The 16,188-nt window shown below is 35.7% G+C and overlaps 1 protein-coding gene across 1 annotated transcript in view; it reads left to right on the top strand.

Moving 5' to 3' along the window:
• LOC126720571 (G-type lectin S-receptor-like serine/threonine-protein kinase At1g67520) overlaps window positions 1-2,793 on the top strand; it is a 51,415-nt gene extending 48,622 nt beyond the window's left edge. Inside the window, exons 3-8 of the mRNA XM_050423172.1 lie at window positions 924-1,016; window positions 1,113-1,309; window positions 1,397-1,607; window positions 1,720-1,957; window positions 2,042-2,192; window positions 2,280-2,793. Of these exons, the coding sequence (XP_050279129.1) occupies window positions 924-1,016; window positions 1,113-1,309; window positions 1,397-1,607; window positions 1,720-1,957; window positions 2,042-2,192; window positions 2,280-2,588 (1,199 nt within the window). The 3' untranslated portion in view covers window positions 2,589-2,793. The remainder of the gene's footprint in view (window positions 1-923; window positions 1,017-1,112; window positions 1,310-1,396; window positions 1,608-1,719; window positions 1,958-2,041; window positions 2,193-2,279) is intronic.
• The last annotated feature ends 13,395 nt before the right edge of the window (window positions 2,794-16,188 follow it).

Raw genomic sequence — 16,188 nt, 5'->3', positions numbered from 1 at the left:
GATGTCTAACTCGATCCGATCCGAAACGAAACTAGTTTGCTGACCAGACTACTAAACCAATCTGGATATGACTGAATCAACAACGTCAGATTGGCCCATAAACTTTTTCTAGATTTAGATTGTTGACTTAAGTCGATCTAAACCAGACCATTGGCCTTATCTTAACTTTGACTAGAGTTGAATTTTCAAATCGAGTGTGCCCCACCCTTTTTTCTTATAGATTCTGACTTTGGGTTCATTTTCTGATTTGAGGCTTCCAAAACACAAAATTAACCCCTCTCCTAGGGTTCAACATCAGTTACATTCATTAACTCATTTATGTGCTTCATCACAACATTGTTCTTTGCAGATGGTCCTCAGGCCCTTGGTGTAGCCACCTCAAGTAGCAGACCCTCCTTGATCACTAATGCAACCTTCTTAGGTTTTTATTGTCTTTCGGCTTCATCCGGCATTGTTGTTTGTTTTCATAATTAGGAATTTCACATTCATTCTACATGGTCATCTTTAAGGAATCTTTATCTTCAAGAGTTACATTCCAAACTCAAGTTGTCTTCAACAAGCTTCCACCTTGAGTTTGAGAGGGATGTTAGAGATAAAAGGTTTGTGTATTGGCTCAAACGGCCAAATTATATTGTGAAGCCCATGTATACCTAACATTAACTCCTAATCCCTATATGTCTTGCTTATGATTCATTCTAACATAGAATTGAGATTATAGTAAAGATATAGTCATCAAGGGTGTCTTCTATGAGTGGAGGTCATTAGGCCAAACTATACAATTCTTCTGTTCTCTTTATTCTCTGTTTGCACTATTTCTCTATATTTCCATAAAATCTAACCGTTTATATATATAATTTTGACCAAAAGCAAATTATTTATATAATTTGAGGATTACTAACACAAATACTTATTACCAAATGTAGGACCAAAGAAGTGGATTCCTATTGGCATTTCTCTACTTGTAATATTCTTATGCATATTGTGTTATCTACTGTGGAGGAAAGTTGCACTTAAAGGTAGATAGTTCAGATATGCAAGAATTTTGTTAAATTACATTTGCAGTTTCATTATTGTTCAAATTAAGTTAAGATGTTTTATGTAAATTTATACAGGGAAGAATGAAACAAAAAGAGAAATTGAATTACTTGATTTAGTGACATCAGAGAGATCTACCGTCATTGGCATTCCAAATGATAGGAAACAAAGGCATGATTTAAGTGTTTTAAGTTATGCATGCATCACGACCGCCACAAATAACTTCTCAGCAGAAAACAAGCTTGGAGAAGGCGGCTTTGGATCTGTTTATATGGTAAGCTCCAATAAATTTCTAAAGAAAGATGTTTTAATTAGACTATATCTAATATTGACTAAAAGCCTTATTTGATCATCACATCAGGGGAAACTGCTAACAGGACAAAAAATAGCTCTAAAGCGACTATCTAAAAATTCAAGACAAGGAATACATGAGTTCAAGAATGAGTTGATACTCATATCTAAACTCCAACACATGAATCTTGTTAAGCTTCTAGGTTGCTGCATTCATGGAGAGGAAAGGATGTTAATCTATGAATACATGCCCAATAAAAGCTTGGACTACTTTCTGTTTGGTTTGAGTGACACCCACTCTTATCTTACGACTTCAATTGATTTCTTTAATGAATTTATAAGATTTATCTATATATTAGAATAATTAGAATTTAATTTTTTTGTATTGGATAGATCATAATACAAGCAAGCTACTAGATTGGAAGCAACGTTTCAAGATAATTGAAGGAATTGCTCAAGGAATGATATACCTCCATAAGTATTCAAGGCTAAGAGTAATTCATAGGGATTTAAAAGCTAGTAACATTCTCCTTGATGAAAGTATGAACCCAAAGATTTCTGATTTTGGCCTGGCAAGAATATTTGAACAAAATGAATTGGCAGCAAATACTAGTAGAATTGTTGGGACATAGTACGTTAAATTCATCATTTATCTTTAAAAAATTTCAGTTATGTGTTCATGAAATGAAAATTTCCTTTTTGTGTTCTTGTGTAGTGGTTACATGTCTCCTGAGTATGCTATGAAGGGTGTATTTTCAATAAAATCTGATGTCTACAGCTTTGGGGTCTTAATGCTTGAGATCGTTAGTGGTAGAAGAAACAACAGCTTCCAACATGTTGATGATGCTCTCAATCTAGTAGGATACGTATGTCAAGAAAACCTTAACTATGGACTCTGTATTTTGATTGTTGCGTATTTTAGACATTCCAATGACTATAACCTTTTTCTTTAGGCTTGGGATTTGTGGCAAAAAGGTGAAGGGATAGAACTAGTTGATCCGGCAATAAGTGATTCATGTGTCAAATATCAAGTGCTGAGATGCATTCATGTCGGTCTATTATGCGTAGAGGATGGTGCAATTGATCGACCTACTATGTCAGATGTGCTATTTTTGTTGACAAATGAAAGTATGCCGTTGCCTTTACCGAAAAAACCAGCATTTTCTATTGGAAGGAAAGCAATTGAGGCTAATATTTCTGATAAAGAATCAAATAACCATTCACTAAATGGCTTGTCCATTTCCGAAATGGATGCACGATAGATGGAAGGTGAGAATAATATCATCAGATTTCCTTTTCTTTAACAATAAAAACACCTTGTGTATAGCAATGAGGTAGCTCATATCAGGGCACTAAGTAAAGAATTATTACTTCATATTTTCTAAGTAATTAGTTCAAACATCTTGTTGGTTGAAGTTTATCTTTGATAATTCAATACTTACAACAGTGGGAAGAGGATTCAAACTCCGGTTCTCCTAATAAAGATTAGTAGGTTATGTCATTGAGCTACAATGCTCTTGAAACTTCAAGTTTAAACTAGGCTGCAGTGAAATTGTACAATTTTCTTCATTATAGACATTATCTTGTTCTTTTTTTTCTTTTTGAACCTTTCTTCTAGAAAATTTGACAACACCAAGGCATTGTCATGTGCCTCTAACGTGCATTATGAAACAAACACGATTAATCAAATTCTTTGAAATTGAATACACAGGACAAATGATAACCACCTATTTAGTGCAAACAAACAATAAATCTAAGTACAGACTTCACAATATAACTACTAAACCTTTGATGTCAATTTCTTGTTATTATAGTCAATTATAATGGGCTTATGCAAAATAAAAATAGAAAAATAATTAATAGTCACACAAAAATAATAAGAATTGAGCACACCCCAAAGATCTCTCACAAAATGCACTCTCACAAAATGCACACCCCAAAGATCTCTCTCACCACAGTGAGCATATATAAGAATTGAGCATGGCTAGTTATATATAAAAGTGCAAGGTCAATTTTTGCTTACTATGGTCATCAAGAAATTCATATAGGAGTAAGAAAGTATTTGTTTTATCATGCATGACAAGAATATATCGACAAAGCCCCTAGAGGCTATCAAATAGCAAAAACCAAGTAAGTTCAATATAAAGTGCAAGGTCAATTTTTGCTTACCGTGGACATTAAGAAATTCATATAGGAGTAAGAAAGTATTTGTTTTGTCATGCATGACAAGAATATATTGACAAAGCCCCTAGAGGCTATCAAATAGCAAAAACCAAGTAAGTTGAATATAAAGTGCAAGGTCAATTTTTGCTTACCGTGGACATTAAGAAATTCATATAGGAGTAAGAAAGTATTTGTTTTGTCATGCATGACAAGAATATATTGAGAAAGCCCCTAAAGGCTATCTGCTTGAACTTAACGCAAACGAATCAACTTAGTCATAGTATATATGTTGGATTGATTTTGTAACCTCTCTTATTACAGCAGTACCCAGCGATACAATCTCACAAATGATGTGATGTATAACATCAATGCCTTTGGTTCTCTCATGATACATCTTATATTCAGTCCAATATATTAGGCTCTGGCTATCATAAAAAAAAATACAATATTATTGTTTCCTTCAACGCCTCTGTTGCCGCCAATTAATCTACCTTTGTGGTAGAAAAAGCAACTATCGATTGTAACATCGCCTTCCACCAAATGCATAGAAAGATAATGTGAAGAGGTTACCTATTAAAAATTTCCTCTAATCCAAATCACCACCATGGTCAAAATCAATCAATTCAACAACACTGCTACTGCACCTTGATTGTTTGTTTGTTTGTACATAGATTATTTATTTTTTATATGCAGCAATCCTAGTATTTTTTAGGAGAGGATGTAATTTCATTTCTCAAGAAGGTTATGCTAAAGATAACTATGATACAGCATTCACATAGACTTATACAAAGCGACAAAGTTTAACTGTTTCTACTTGTGAAGATGAGTACATTGCTGCCACTTTTAGCATTTATCATAAGATTTGGCATAAAAAAATGTTTAAAGGAGCTGCATTTGCCACAAGATTCAAAGTTAACAAAGATATTTGTGAACAACAAGCCAGCATTAACTTTTACAAGGAATCCAATTTTTCATAAACGAGACAAGCACATTGATACGAATTATCATTTTATAACCAAGAGAGAAGTTCAACTCAAGTTCATAAAATATCATGAGCAAGTGGCAATTAACTGCACCACACCTCTCAAGTACAAGTCTTTATACAAGTTATGAATTTTGCTTCGAGTTACTAAGAAATTAATGTTAGAACATATGTGATTCACTTGTTAGGAACATATGTAACTATTTTATGTAATTGGTTAATCCTTTGACAAAATGCACTTTACTTGTATTTGGGTAGATCTAGGATGTGTTTAATACTTCAAGAAACTGTGTTTCAAGATCAAGTGTTGAAGACGTGCAAGTCTATCCAAGATTCAAGCTGAAGAAGTGTTGTTCATTAAAGCTCGATAGCTAGCTATCTATTGAGCTTAAGAAGCTATTCCAACCCCGTGGCTAGACAACTACTCGATAGCATTTCGACAGACAGGTATTTGTCGAGCTTTATGAAAAATAGAATTCCAGTTCTGTTTTGACTCCAATCCGGTTTTATGTGTTTGGGTTTTTTTTTCTCACAACCCTAGACATATAAAATGATTATTTTAAGGGCCGTTAAAGTGTTCACAAGTTGCACAAGCTTTGAGAATAGTTTGTTCAAGCAGATTGTGACCGGAGACAAAATTTTGTCCTAGTTCATCTCTTCTAAAGAAGTTGTTGTGTATGTGCACCATAGGATTTTGTGACCAAGCATCTTTTTGATCTTCATCATGTGGATGAACTAAAAAATTTTGCAGCCAAAAACCTTCTCTAGTTGGTGATTGAAGTACTGGGATCCGCGCATTAGTTAGTCACATACTTGGGAGCCATGCATCGAAAGGAGAAATTGTCACTACAAAACAAGTCCAATTGAGTATTGGGGTAAGGGTTCAATTGTAGGTTGGTATAAGGTATTGAGATTCCTTTACTTGTAACCGCTTATTGTGATAATAGTGGAATTTCGGAAGTGGTGACCTGAAAATCACCCAGTGGGGTTTTTGTCGTTGGGTTTTCCCCATTCGTAAACAAATCATCGTGTCAAATTTATTTTCTGTTGTATACTTAATTTATTGGTGATTTGTTTGTACTACCACGCGTTTGCATGTTAATTAACTTAATTAATTCACTTGGCTAAATTAATTGGTTAATGTATTAGAGCAGGCACACTCTGATTAGGTTTTAATCTTTGTTGTGTTGATCCATTGACCCTTGTTGTAACTGGCTTGAAGAGATCTTTGTTTTCAAATACATCTTGTTTTTCTAATCTCTATTTGATTAGAAAATACAAGTCTAAAAGTTATTTGAATTCTCTTATGATGACTATTGAAAAAGATCTCAGTTTGGCTAAGAAGAAACTAGATTGTCTCAGAATGAAAATGTGCAAAGGAGTTCGTCTGAGAAGAGTGAAAGTTAAAGACTTAGCTCGAAAAAGGCAGATGAGAAAAAGCACCATTCCCACTGATCTGTCATCTAAACATGAAGTGTGTTTTATGATGAAGTCCACATTTAAAGTTATGGACACATATTTCTGGTACCTCGACAACGGTTGCTCAAGACACATAATTGGAGACCGATCTCTCTTCAAGGTTTTCGAGACTAAGAAAGGTGGCAATGTCACTTTTGGTGATGGGAGCAAATCACAGATTAAAGGGAAGGGAATTATCTCTTTACCTGGACTGCCAGACATTGCAAATGTTCTTTATATAGAAGGTCTAAGGGTGAACCTGTTAAGCATAAGTCAAATATGTGATCAAGACTTCATGGTACTATTCTCAGAGGGAAAGTGTCTTGTCATGGATGAGTCTGGAAAGAAACTCATAAGTGGTGTTCACACTTTAGAAAATTGTTATGGATTGGTTCCTAATGCTGATATTGTGTGCAATAGCATTTGTTTTCCAAATGAAGATCTATGGCATCAACGGATGAGACATGCTAGTTACAAACATTTTTCTATTGTATCTAAGCATGAATCAGTCTTGGGGATACCAAAGCTTAATAGAATGAGTAATGTGGTGGGTGGACCATGTCAGCTTGGGAAACAGACGAAAGCTAAGCATCTAAGCACTCAGACATCCGCTACATCTAGGCCATTGAAGCTTTTACATCTGGATCTTATGAGTCCAACTAGAATCGAGTCTCTTGGTGGTAAGAGATACATCATGGTTGTGGTAGACGACTTCACTAGGTACACTTGGATCATTCTCCTATGATCCAAGTCTGATGCTCCTGAGCACATTGAAGCTTTGTGCACAAGATTGCAGAATGAGAAGAGCCTGAAGATTGATCGAATTTGAAGTGACCATGGTAAAGAATTCGAGAACTCATATATGGAGTCCTTTTGCACAAAATCAAGTATATCTCAAGAATTCTCTGCTCCTATTACTCCTCAACAGAATGGTGTAGCAGAAAGGAAGAACATGGTTATTCAGGAGATGGCCAGAGCCATGTTATACAACAAGGATGTGGCTAGAAACTTGTGGAAAGAAGCCGTTAACACTGCCTGTCATATGGTTAATAGGGTGTACTTCAGACCCAGTACCAAGAAGACTCCGTATGAGTTATGGAAATGAAGAAAGCCGAATGTGAAGTATTTTAGAATTTTTGGAAGTACTTGTTTCATCCTCAAGGATAGAGAGAATGTGGGAAAGTTTGACTCTCGGAGCGATAAAGGTATATTTCTGGGCTACTCCTCCACAGGCAAGGCTTATCGGGTATACAACAAAAGAACTATGAAGGTAATGGAGACAGTGAATGTTGTTATTGATGAGTCTTCAGTTCTGAGAAAGGTATTGAGGAGTTACCCAAAGAAATTCTTCCTCCTGAGCCTAAGGAAGTTCAAGAACTTATTGAACAAGAACCTGCATCTCCAAGTACTCCCGGTACTCCCAGTGTTCTGGAAGATTCTTGGTGTGCTGTCGCAGGCAAGCAAAAATAAAACCTATACTCCTAAAAATATATGTAGTAGTGCAAGTAAGGATCGTTCCCACGAAGAGTATCTAGCCTAATTTTATGCTATGTGAACAAGGAGGGGGAGGGGGTTTAAGTCTGATGAAAACAATTTTAAGAAAAACAATTAAGAAACAATTCAAATTAAAGTATCGAAATCAATCAAGAGAACAAACCTTGGTCCAAGTCAACATCCACCATCGGAATTTTACAATTGATTATCGATGCAAGTATATATCAATTCACACTTTGAATATTCACCGTTGGAACTATTTTCCTATCTCTCCTTAGTCATAGTTAATTAGAAAACAAGCGATCTAATAAACCCTAACTACTAAACAACCCAAGACAAGCACTAAAGGTTTAATCTAGTAGCAGCCTTAAGAATTAGAGAGATCAATGAAACTAAACAACACAAACACAAGCGGTTGCATTTAATTTAGTCGAGCATTCTTCCTAAGATCTAATAATTTCTGACACAGCAAATCATTAAATCTTGGTTGCTTCACAAGTTAGAGAGATCAAACAATTACGGATTTGATATCTAATCTAGCAATAGATTGCAACGAATAATAAACTAGTAGGCCTCCTAGTAATTAAACGAGACAATCATGAAAATAAGCACAAAAGAACATCCGATATTCAAAGCATAAATTGAACAATAAAAACAAATTAGATATCACAGTTTTATTGATTCCGAGGCTTCAGTTTCCTTCGACCAAGTATAAAAATTTAGCCACGCAAGGCCATGATAAAAACTCAAAGGAAAAAATCAGAGAGAAGAGGGGAGAGAGAGGCGTGTGTGTGTGTGTCCAATTCTGATTTCTTCTCCCCCTTTTACACGTTAATTCCCCCTTTCCCAAGCCTACAAAATCTTCTAAAAATATCCTCAATAATAATATCCAAATCTAACTAATTAAGGAAAAATATTAAAAATAAAACAAAGTCTTAATACAACTAGGAAAGTGGTGTTTTTCAACTGGAAATTTTGTGCATCAAATCTGGAGGCTTCCAAAAATAAACCACATCAGATACGCGTATTAGAATTTCAGGCAAAGGAATATTCTAGATCGTCAGCAGTGCAGGTGCAGCAACTTCAAGCCCGGATTCGACCTTAATGCAGCCCGTTTCTCTCAAAACTCAAAATGAAAGTTGTAGAGATTGGTCTTGGCGTTCCATAGCATCTTGAATCATCTCAATCGGAGCTTGGATGAGAGAGTTATGCCCAGATTATGAAGCAATGTCAAAGCTGTCCAGAATCGCCCAATTAGCTACGTTTTGCACTTAATGCCTCCGTTTGCATCCTAAATCAAAATATAAGAATAATGAGTACATTTAGGCACCAAATAAATATAAAAGACTAAACATTAAGAGAGAAAAATATGACATTTTGCATTCTTATCAATTCTGTAGATATACCCACTTCACTAGATTTTGAATCGCATGAAGAGAAAGGACCTTCCTCCAGGGTTAAATTAAATCATCCTCCAGAAGTTATTGTGGGAAATAAGAATGAACTCACATTAAGGAAATGTACAGTTGATAAATGTGTTTCTAACTTTGTGTCTTATCCTTGTTATTTGTCACAGGTTAAACCCATAAAAGTTGAGGAAGCTCTTCAAGATGAAAGTTGGGTTGAAGTAATGCATGATGAACTGCTTCAGTTTTAGAGGAATGATGTCTAGACTTTAGTACCTAAACCGAAGGGTGAGCACATCATCGGCACAAAGTGGATATTCCGCAATAAGACTGATGAGAAGGGCAATGTAATTCACAACAAGGCTCGACTTGTAGTTCAAGGATACTCACAAGACTATGATGAAACATTTGCCTCAGTTGCCCGTATGGAGTCTATCAGAATTCTCCTTGCCCTAGCATGTCATTTGAAGTTCAAACTTTACTAAATGGATGTAAAGACTGCTTTCTTGAATGGGCTACTTAAAGAAGATGTCTATGTGGCTCAACCAAAAGGATTCATTGATCCACACTTTCCAGATCATGTGTTGTACCTCAAGAAGGCACTTTATGGCTTAAAGCAAGCTCCTAGAGCTTGGTATGATTGACTCACACAATACTTGGTATCACATGGGTTCACAAGAGGAAAAGCTGATCAGACTCTCTTCATTATAAAGGAAGATGGCGAGTTGATAGTTGCTCAAGTCTATGTAGATAATATCATCTTTGGGTTAACTAAGGATGAATTTGCTCATGGCTTCTCAAAACTCATGCAAGCAAAATCCGAGATGAGTATGATTGGAGAGTTGACTCACTTCCTTGGATTGCAAATTCGTCAACAAGATTCAAGTATATTCCTATCTCAATTTAAATATACTAAGAATCTTGTGAAAAAGTTTGGTATATTCCTTGGATTGCAAATTCGTCAACAAGATTCAGGTATATTCCTATCTCAATTTAAATATGCTAAAAATCTTGTGAAAAAGTTTGGTTTAGAATCTGCTAGTTCTGTTAGAACTCCTATGAGCCCAAATGTTAATTCACTATGGACTTGTTAGGTAAAAGTGTAGATTTTTCTCTATATAGAAGCATGATAGGTAGTCTTTTTTACCTTACTACTAGTGGACCTGACATTAGTTACAATGTTGGAGTGTGTGCTAGATATCAGGCTAATCCCAAAGAATACCATATGACTACTTTAAAAAGAATTATAAAGTATGTCAATACCACTGCTGAGTTCGATGTGTGGTATAGCAAGGACACAAATGATGTCCTAGCTAGATATTCTAATGATGATTGGGCTGGGAATGTTGATGATAGAAAAAGTACATCGGGGGGTTGTTTTTATGTGGGTAACAATCTTGTCTCTTGGATAAGCAAAAAACAGAACTCCATCTCGTTATCCACTGTAGAAGCTAAGTACATCGCTGTCGGTAGCTGTTGCACCCAACTCCTATGGATGCAAAAAATCCTCCATGATTATGGTATTTGTCAAGAGCATCTCACCATCTATTGTGACAATACCAGTGCCATCAACATCTCTAAGAATCCGGTTCAACATTCTCGAACAAAACACATAGAGATTTGACATCACTTCATTAGGGAGCTTGTCAAAGATGATATTCTCACTCTTGAGTTTATTCACACCGATGATCAGAAGGCTGATTTGTTCACCAAAACTCTTGACAACAAACGTTTTGAATTCCTTCGTCAAAACATTGGTGTCATCTCCATGGATTGATCTCCTTCTCTCCTCTTTCTTCCTCATGCATTTGCATATAGTTTTTATACTTTTCTTTGTTTAACATGTTTTTGTTTGTTTTCAATTTTGTTTATTTTTTTTTAATATAAAAATAAAAAATTTTGAAAAATCAGAAAAATATAAAAATAGTGTGTGTTTTGTGTACATTGGTACTTGTGTACCTTGGATGGCTATTAAAACAAAGTTTTTTAAACTTTGTATCTCTTGTAGCTTAGATAAGCATCTCTATGCACAACTAAGCAAGTAAGTTTTGTGGCTCTTTTTTGTGATGAGTAAAATTAAGTAATCTCTTGTACTCAACACTCGTATCACTCTTTTTGACGGGAATGACTAAAAAATCCTAAAAGAAAGGCATAAATAACCATCTCACCATTGTTGCCCGCCAATCATGAAATAACATCAGTATGCTTCGACATAGCAAAAGTGTAATGTCAATGACATTTGTGTGCTTCGGCATAGTAAAATTAGAATGTCACAAGCTTAACATAATTAGGTATTTCTTTTCTCTCTCTTATATGTCCATGCATGATTTTATTAAAAAGAAAAATATACAAAGAAAAATAAAGATCAAAAAGATCAAAAATTATTTTAAATATGATTGCAAGTATGTATTCTAGGAGATGTGGGAGTTATAGGATGTACCTCGAAAGTGATAGTTCCTATCAAACAGTTATGATTGTGTGTGAGTTAAAGTGATTTTCTCATATCTCAAATTGTCATAACATGTATACACTTATGCAATCTCGTGATGTTTTTCACACACAACACGCAGTATTCTTTGCTACTCTTGATACATGTGAAGGTACAATGAGATTTGGCCATCACAAGGTTTTACATGTGTTAATGTGTGCTCACTAAACTGTCTTAACTTGTTTTTGAAATATAAAATTGGTTAGACTTGTTTAGTGTGTGTGTGTGTGTGTGTTTTTGGGATCTATGTGCTTAAAATTATTGTTGAGAGATGATTTAGAGAGTTTAAATTGCTGATTGGATCCTTGGTTGAGTTGCATGCTTGATTGCATTCATGTTTGTGTTTTTTCTCTTCTCAAAACACGGTTTTTAAGCTAGCTCGACACCTCCTCGACACCTAGCTATCTGTCGAGCTCTTAAGCTTTTTCTTATCGCAATCTCGACAGATCCTCAATAGCTGGTGGATCGATTGAGAAAGTTTTTGGATCCTCGATAGCTGGTGGATCGATCAAGCTTCTCTGTTTGTGACTTTGCTTTGTATTTCGACACCTCCTCGATAGCTGAATTTTTTGACGTTGTTTTTCTCGACACCTTCCTCGACAGATGTCTCGACACATCTCGACACCTCTATCTGTCAAGAATTACTGAGGATCTATATATTCTTCTCTAGCGATCCGATTCTCATTTCCTTGATCTCTCTCGATCTGTCCGTACCTGTTCATCTCTCAAACACTCTCTCCTTCACATCTAACCTCTTCCTCAAGCATTCTTCGAGATTAATCAAGTGTTTCTTCACTTGGTAAGCCTTTAATCTCTCATTCTTCATGTATTTCATGTTTTGAAACCTTGGTTTTGGGGATTTTGCAAAATTTTGGGGTTTTTCAAAATTGATGAGTTATTTTTGAAATTTTGGGATGGGTTTTTACTTAAATGAGTTTAAAATCTCATGCATTGTATCACATTAGCATAATAACAATATTATCATGCATTTAGATGTGTGCAAACTGATTGTGTGCTGGTAAGATTGGATTGGGCTGAACCCATGATGCAATTTACTTTGCATGTCACATGTTCATGCATTTCCCATGCATACATACTCCTTTTCAATATACTTGCTATATTTGGACTGTTTAGAGCTTTTTTGATTGTCTCTTTCTTCCCCCTCTCTTTGTTGTTTACGTAAATCATGTCTATGGCACCAAAATGTAAATCCACACCGTCCCAGAACCCTCTTCATTTTAGGGCATCGTCTTCCTTTGATCCTACTCATTCTCATATTTGGTTCTGTGATGAGGATGCCCAAAAGGACTTCTCGAAGAACTTTTCTCGACGAGGTGTTCATTTGGAACATCGAGTCATTTTGGCAGACTTCACTGACACTGACCTACCTACTGTCATTTACAGTAGGGGTTGGGAGTCACTATGTGACGTCCCGGTCACATGTCCTTCCATGATGATTCAGGAGTTTTACTCCAACATGCATGGAATTGATTCTTCAGTACCACTCTTTTCTACTCATGTTCAAAGTACGCGCATTGTTGTCACACTGCAGCTTGTTGTGGATGTGCTCCATGTTCCAAGGGTAGAGCACCCTGACTACCCTGGATGTGATCGTCTAAGGACTTTGTCCAAAGATGAGATGATCTCTGCTTTCTGCGAGCGCCCTTCTGATTGGGGTGACCATCAATTTACACCATGTAAGGCTTTTGCTAAAGGTCCTAGATTCATAAACATAGTGATGACTTTTGTTCTACACCCACAGCCTCGTGCTTGATTTTTGCTTTCTTTGTTAGAGCACCTCACTATTGATTTTCCTTCACATTTTATTTATTCTCTTATAGATGTGTTTAGGGATACGGCTACCTGTGATAAACTCATCTTTCCTTCGGCTATCACAAGGATCTTATGCCACTTTTTCTGTTTCTTTTCCCTCTTCCACCCATTTTTCTGTCATGTGTGCCATAGACGTCGCTATCGTTAAATGTAGCGAGGCACAGTTTAGGTCACGGCAGACAGATTCAGCAGCTCCTCCCTCCCGTTCAGCTCCATCCTGATCTGCTTCATCCACATCCGCTCCTTCCTCTTCTTTGAGCGATGTGTCACTAGGGGACATCATGGCGCAGCTGCAGCGCATGGATGCTCACCTTGATACACTCTCTACAGAGCTGTATTAGGTGAACATCTGTGTCGGTCATATCACACAGCGGTAAGCGACTATGGGCGGTTTTGCTCCTGAGGCTTCTCCACCACCTCCTTTAGTGGCTTCTAATTCTGAGGATAAGGATGATGATGATGGTGATGACGATGATGCTTCTAATGATGAAGATGGAGTTGCTAGCTCTTCCGATGAGATGTTTACTGGACACTCTTACCCTTTGTCACTCGTGACAAAAAGGGGAAGTAGTTTTGGTATATGAGAGTAGTCATATTTAGGGAGAGAGTTAGTAAAGGACATTTTTGTTAGGGGGAGAGTTGCTATCTATCTTGAGGGATGTAGTGAGGATTGTATGCATCTTTTCTTTTCTTTTTTATAGATACATTATTCTTGTACTTTAGGTCTTGTAAACATTTACTGACATACATTGTACTTATTTTCTTTATATATGAGGATGTATGTTTCTTTCTCCTATCCTTATGTGTGTTGTTTCATTTCTTTCGTTATACACATGGTTCTTATTACTTGTATGCAATCTATTATTTCTGTTTCACACAAAGATGCCTTGATGAGTTTTGTTTAAAGTGTTTCAGAAATATAGGTTGTCAAAGTCTACTTGTCATAAACTCTCTTCTTGCAAAGTTTTTCAAGAGTTTGTGTTAGGATAGATTTTATTGTATTTAACAAGTGAATATGAGTTAAGTGATTTATGACTTCTCTCATATGTTCATTTGTTTGATATGGTTTAGTCACGGACTGCCAAAGAGGGAGATTGTTAGGACATATGTGATTCACTTGTTAGGAACATATGCCACTATTTTATGTGATTGGCTAATCTTTTGACAAAATGCACTTTACTTGTATTTGGGTAGATCTAGGATGTGTTTAATACTTCAAGAAACTGTATTTCAAGATCAAGTGTTGAAGACATACAAGTCTGTCCAAGATTCAAGCTGAAGAAGTGTTGTTCATTAAAGCTCGACAGCTAGCTATCTATTGGGCTTAAGAAGCTATTCCAGCCCCGTGGCTCGATAGCTGCTCGATAGCATCTCAACAAATAGGTATCTATCGAGCTTTATGAAAAACAGAATTCTAGTTCTATTTTGACTCTAATTTGGTTTTATGTGTTTGGGCTTTCATTTCTCACAACCCTAGACATATAAAATGATTATTTTAAGGGCCGTCAAAGTGTTCACAAGTTGCACAAGCTTTGAGAATAGTTTGTTCAAGCAGATTGTGACCAGAGACAAAGTTTTGCCCTAGTTCGTCTCTTCTGAAAAATTTGCTGTGTATGTGCACCGTAGGGTTTTGTGACCAAGCATTTTCTTGATCTTCATCATGTGGAAGAACTGAAGAACTTTGCAGCCAACAACCTTCTCTAGTTAGTGATTGAAGTCACGTACTGGGATCTGCGCATTGGTTAGTCACATACTTGGGAGCCGTGCAACGAAAGGAGAAATTGTCACTATAGAACAAGTCTAATTGGGTATTGAGGTAAGGGTTCAACTATAGGTTGGTATAAGGTACTGGGATTCCTTTACTTGTAACCATTTGTTGTGATAATAGTGGAATTTCAAGAGTGGTGACCTGAAAATCATCCGATGAGGTTTTTGTCGTTAGGTTTTCCCCATTTATAACCAAATCATCGTGTCAAATTTATTTTCCGCTACATACTTAGTTTATTGGTGATTTGTTTGTGCTACTATGTGTTTGCATGTTAATTAACTTAATTAATTCACTTGGCTAAATTAATTGGTTAATTTATCACAAGGGGTCAATTTGTTTTTGGCCTATCAACTAAGTTTAAGATGGATGGGAATTAAATTTAATTTAGATTATGAAATAAGTTAGTAAAAGGAGGATTTATTGTACAGAGTATTAAATCTTTTAAGTTATGTAATTTAATATGGTGGAAGTTAAAGTTACATGGTGTTGCATAAATACCCACTTCCTCTTACCTCTCCATCCTACCTTCCTTTAAGAAATAAGAACGAGTCTTTTACATTCTAAGTTATGTGTTCCTAGAGTATAAGGCATTGTTTGGTACGGATTTCAAACAAAAGTTTTTAAAATGATGTGAAAATTGTGGTTTAAAAAATGTTGTGAAAATATGTATTTGAAATACTCATAAAGCAAAAAATGTGTTTGGCACCATATTTTTAATAACATATTTTAAAAAGTAAAAAAATATAATTATGTGTTTGGTATGTGTATATGTTAAAAAAATATAAAAAAGGAAAAAAAAAAGTGAGATCTCATCTAAAATATACAATAGAATTACTAATATTTTATTTGATATGAGACAAATTTTCCCACTTATTACTGTTGCTTATGCTTCCCCCCGTTCTTTCTTGCTTGACTTACTTCTATCTCTATTCTTTCCTCTGTCTCTCTCAGTGGGTCTCTGCTCTATCTCCTCAAAACCCATGGTGTTATGTTCTAAGACTTTAGGAACTAATGTATTAGAACTTCAATTTGTAATATGTTGGGAAACCATGATCAAAACATAGAGTCTAGATTTAGGCTTGCTCAAAGTGTATTTAATTGTAAAATTGGAATCGAGTGATTGTAGAAATTATTGGACAAAATCTGGAAGGCTTGATCAATCGAAAATTAGGCTCGATTGATCAAAACAAGTGCAAATTTATTTTCTACAGAAATTCCAATTCAGTCCAAACCCGTTTAATGTGTGGGGTTTTGTGTTTTACTCCAAGTA

The sequence above is a fragment of the Quercus robur genome, chromosome 4 (assembly GCF_932294415.1).
Source record: "Quercus robur chromosome 4, dhQueRobu3.1, whole genome shotgun sequence".
NCBI lineage: Eukaryota > Viridiplantae > Streptophyta > Magnoliopsida > Fagales > Fagaceae > Quercus > Quercus robur.
This window is presented reverse-complemented; position numbering and strand designations above follow the sequence as displayed.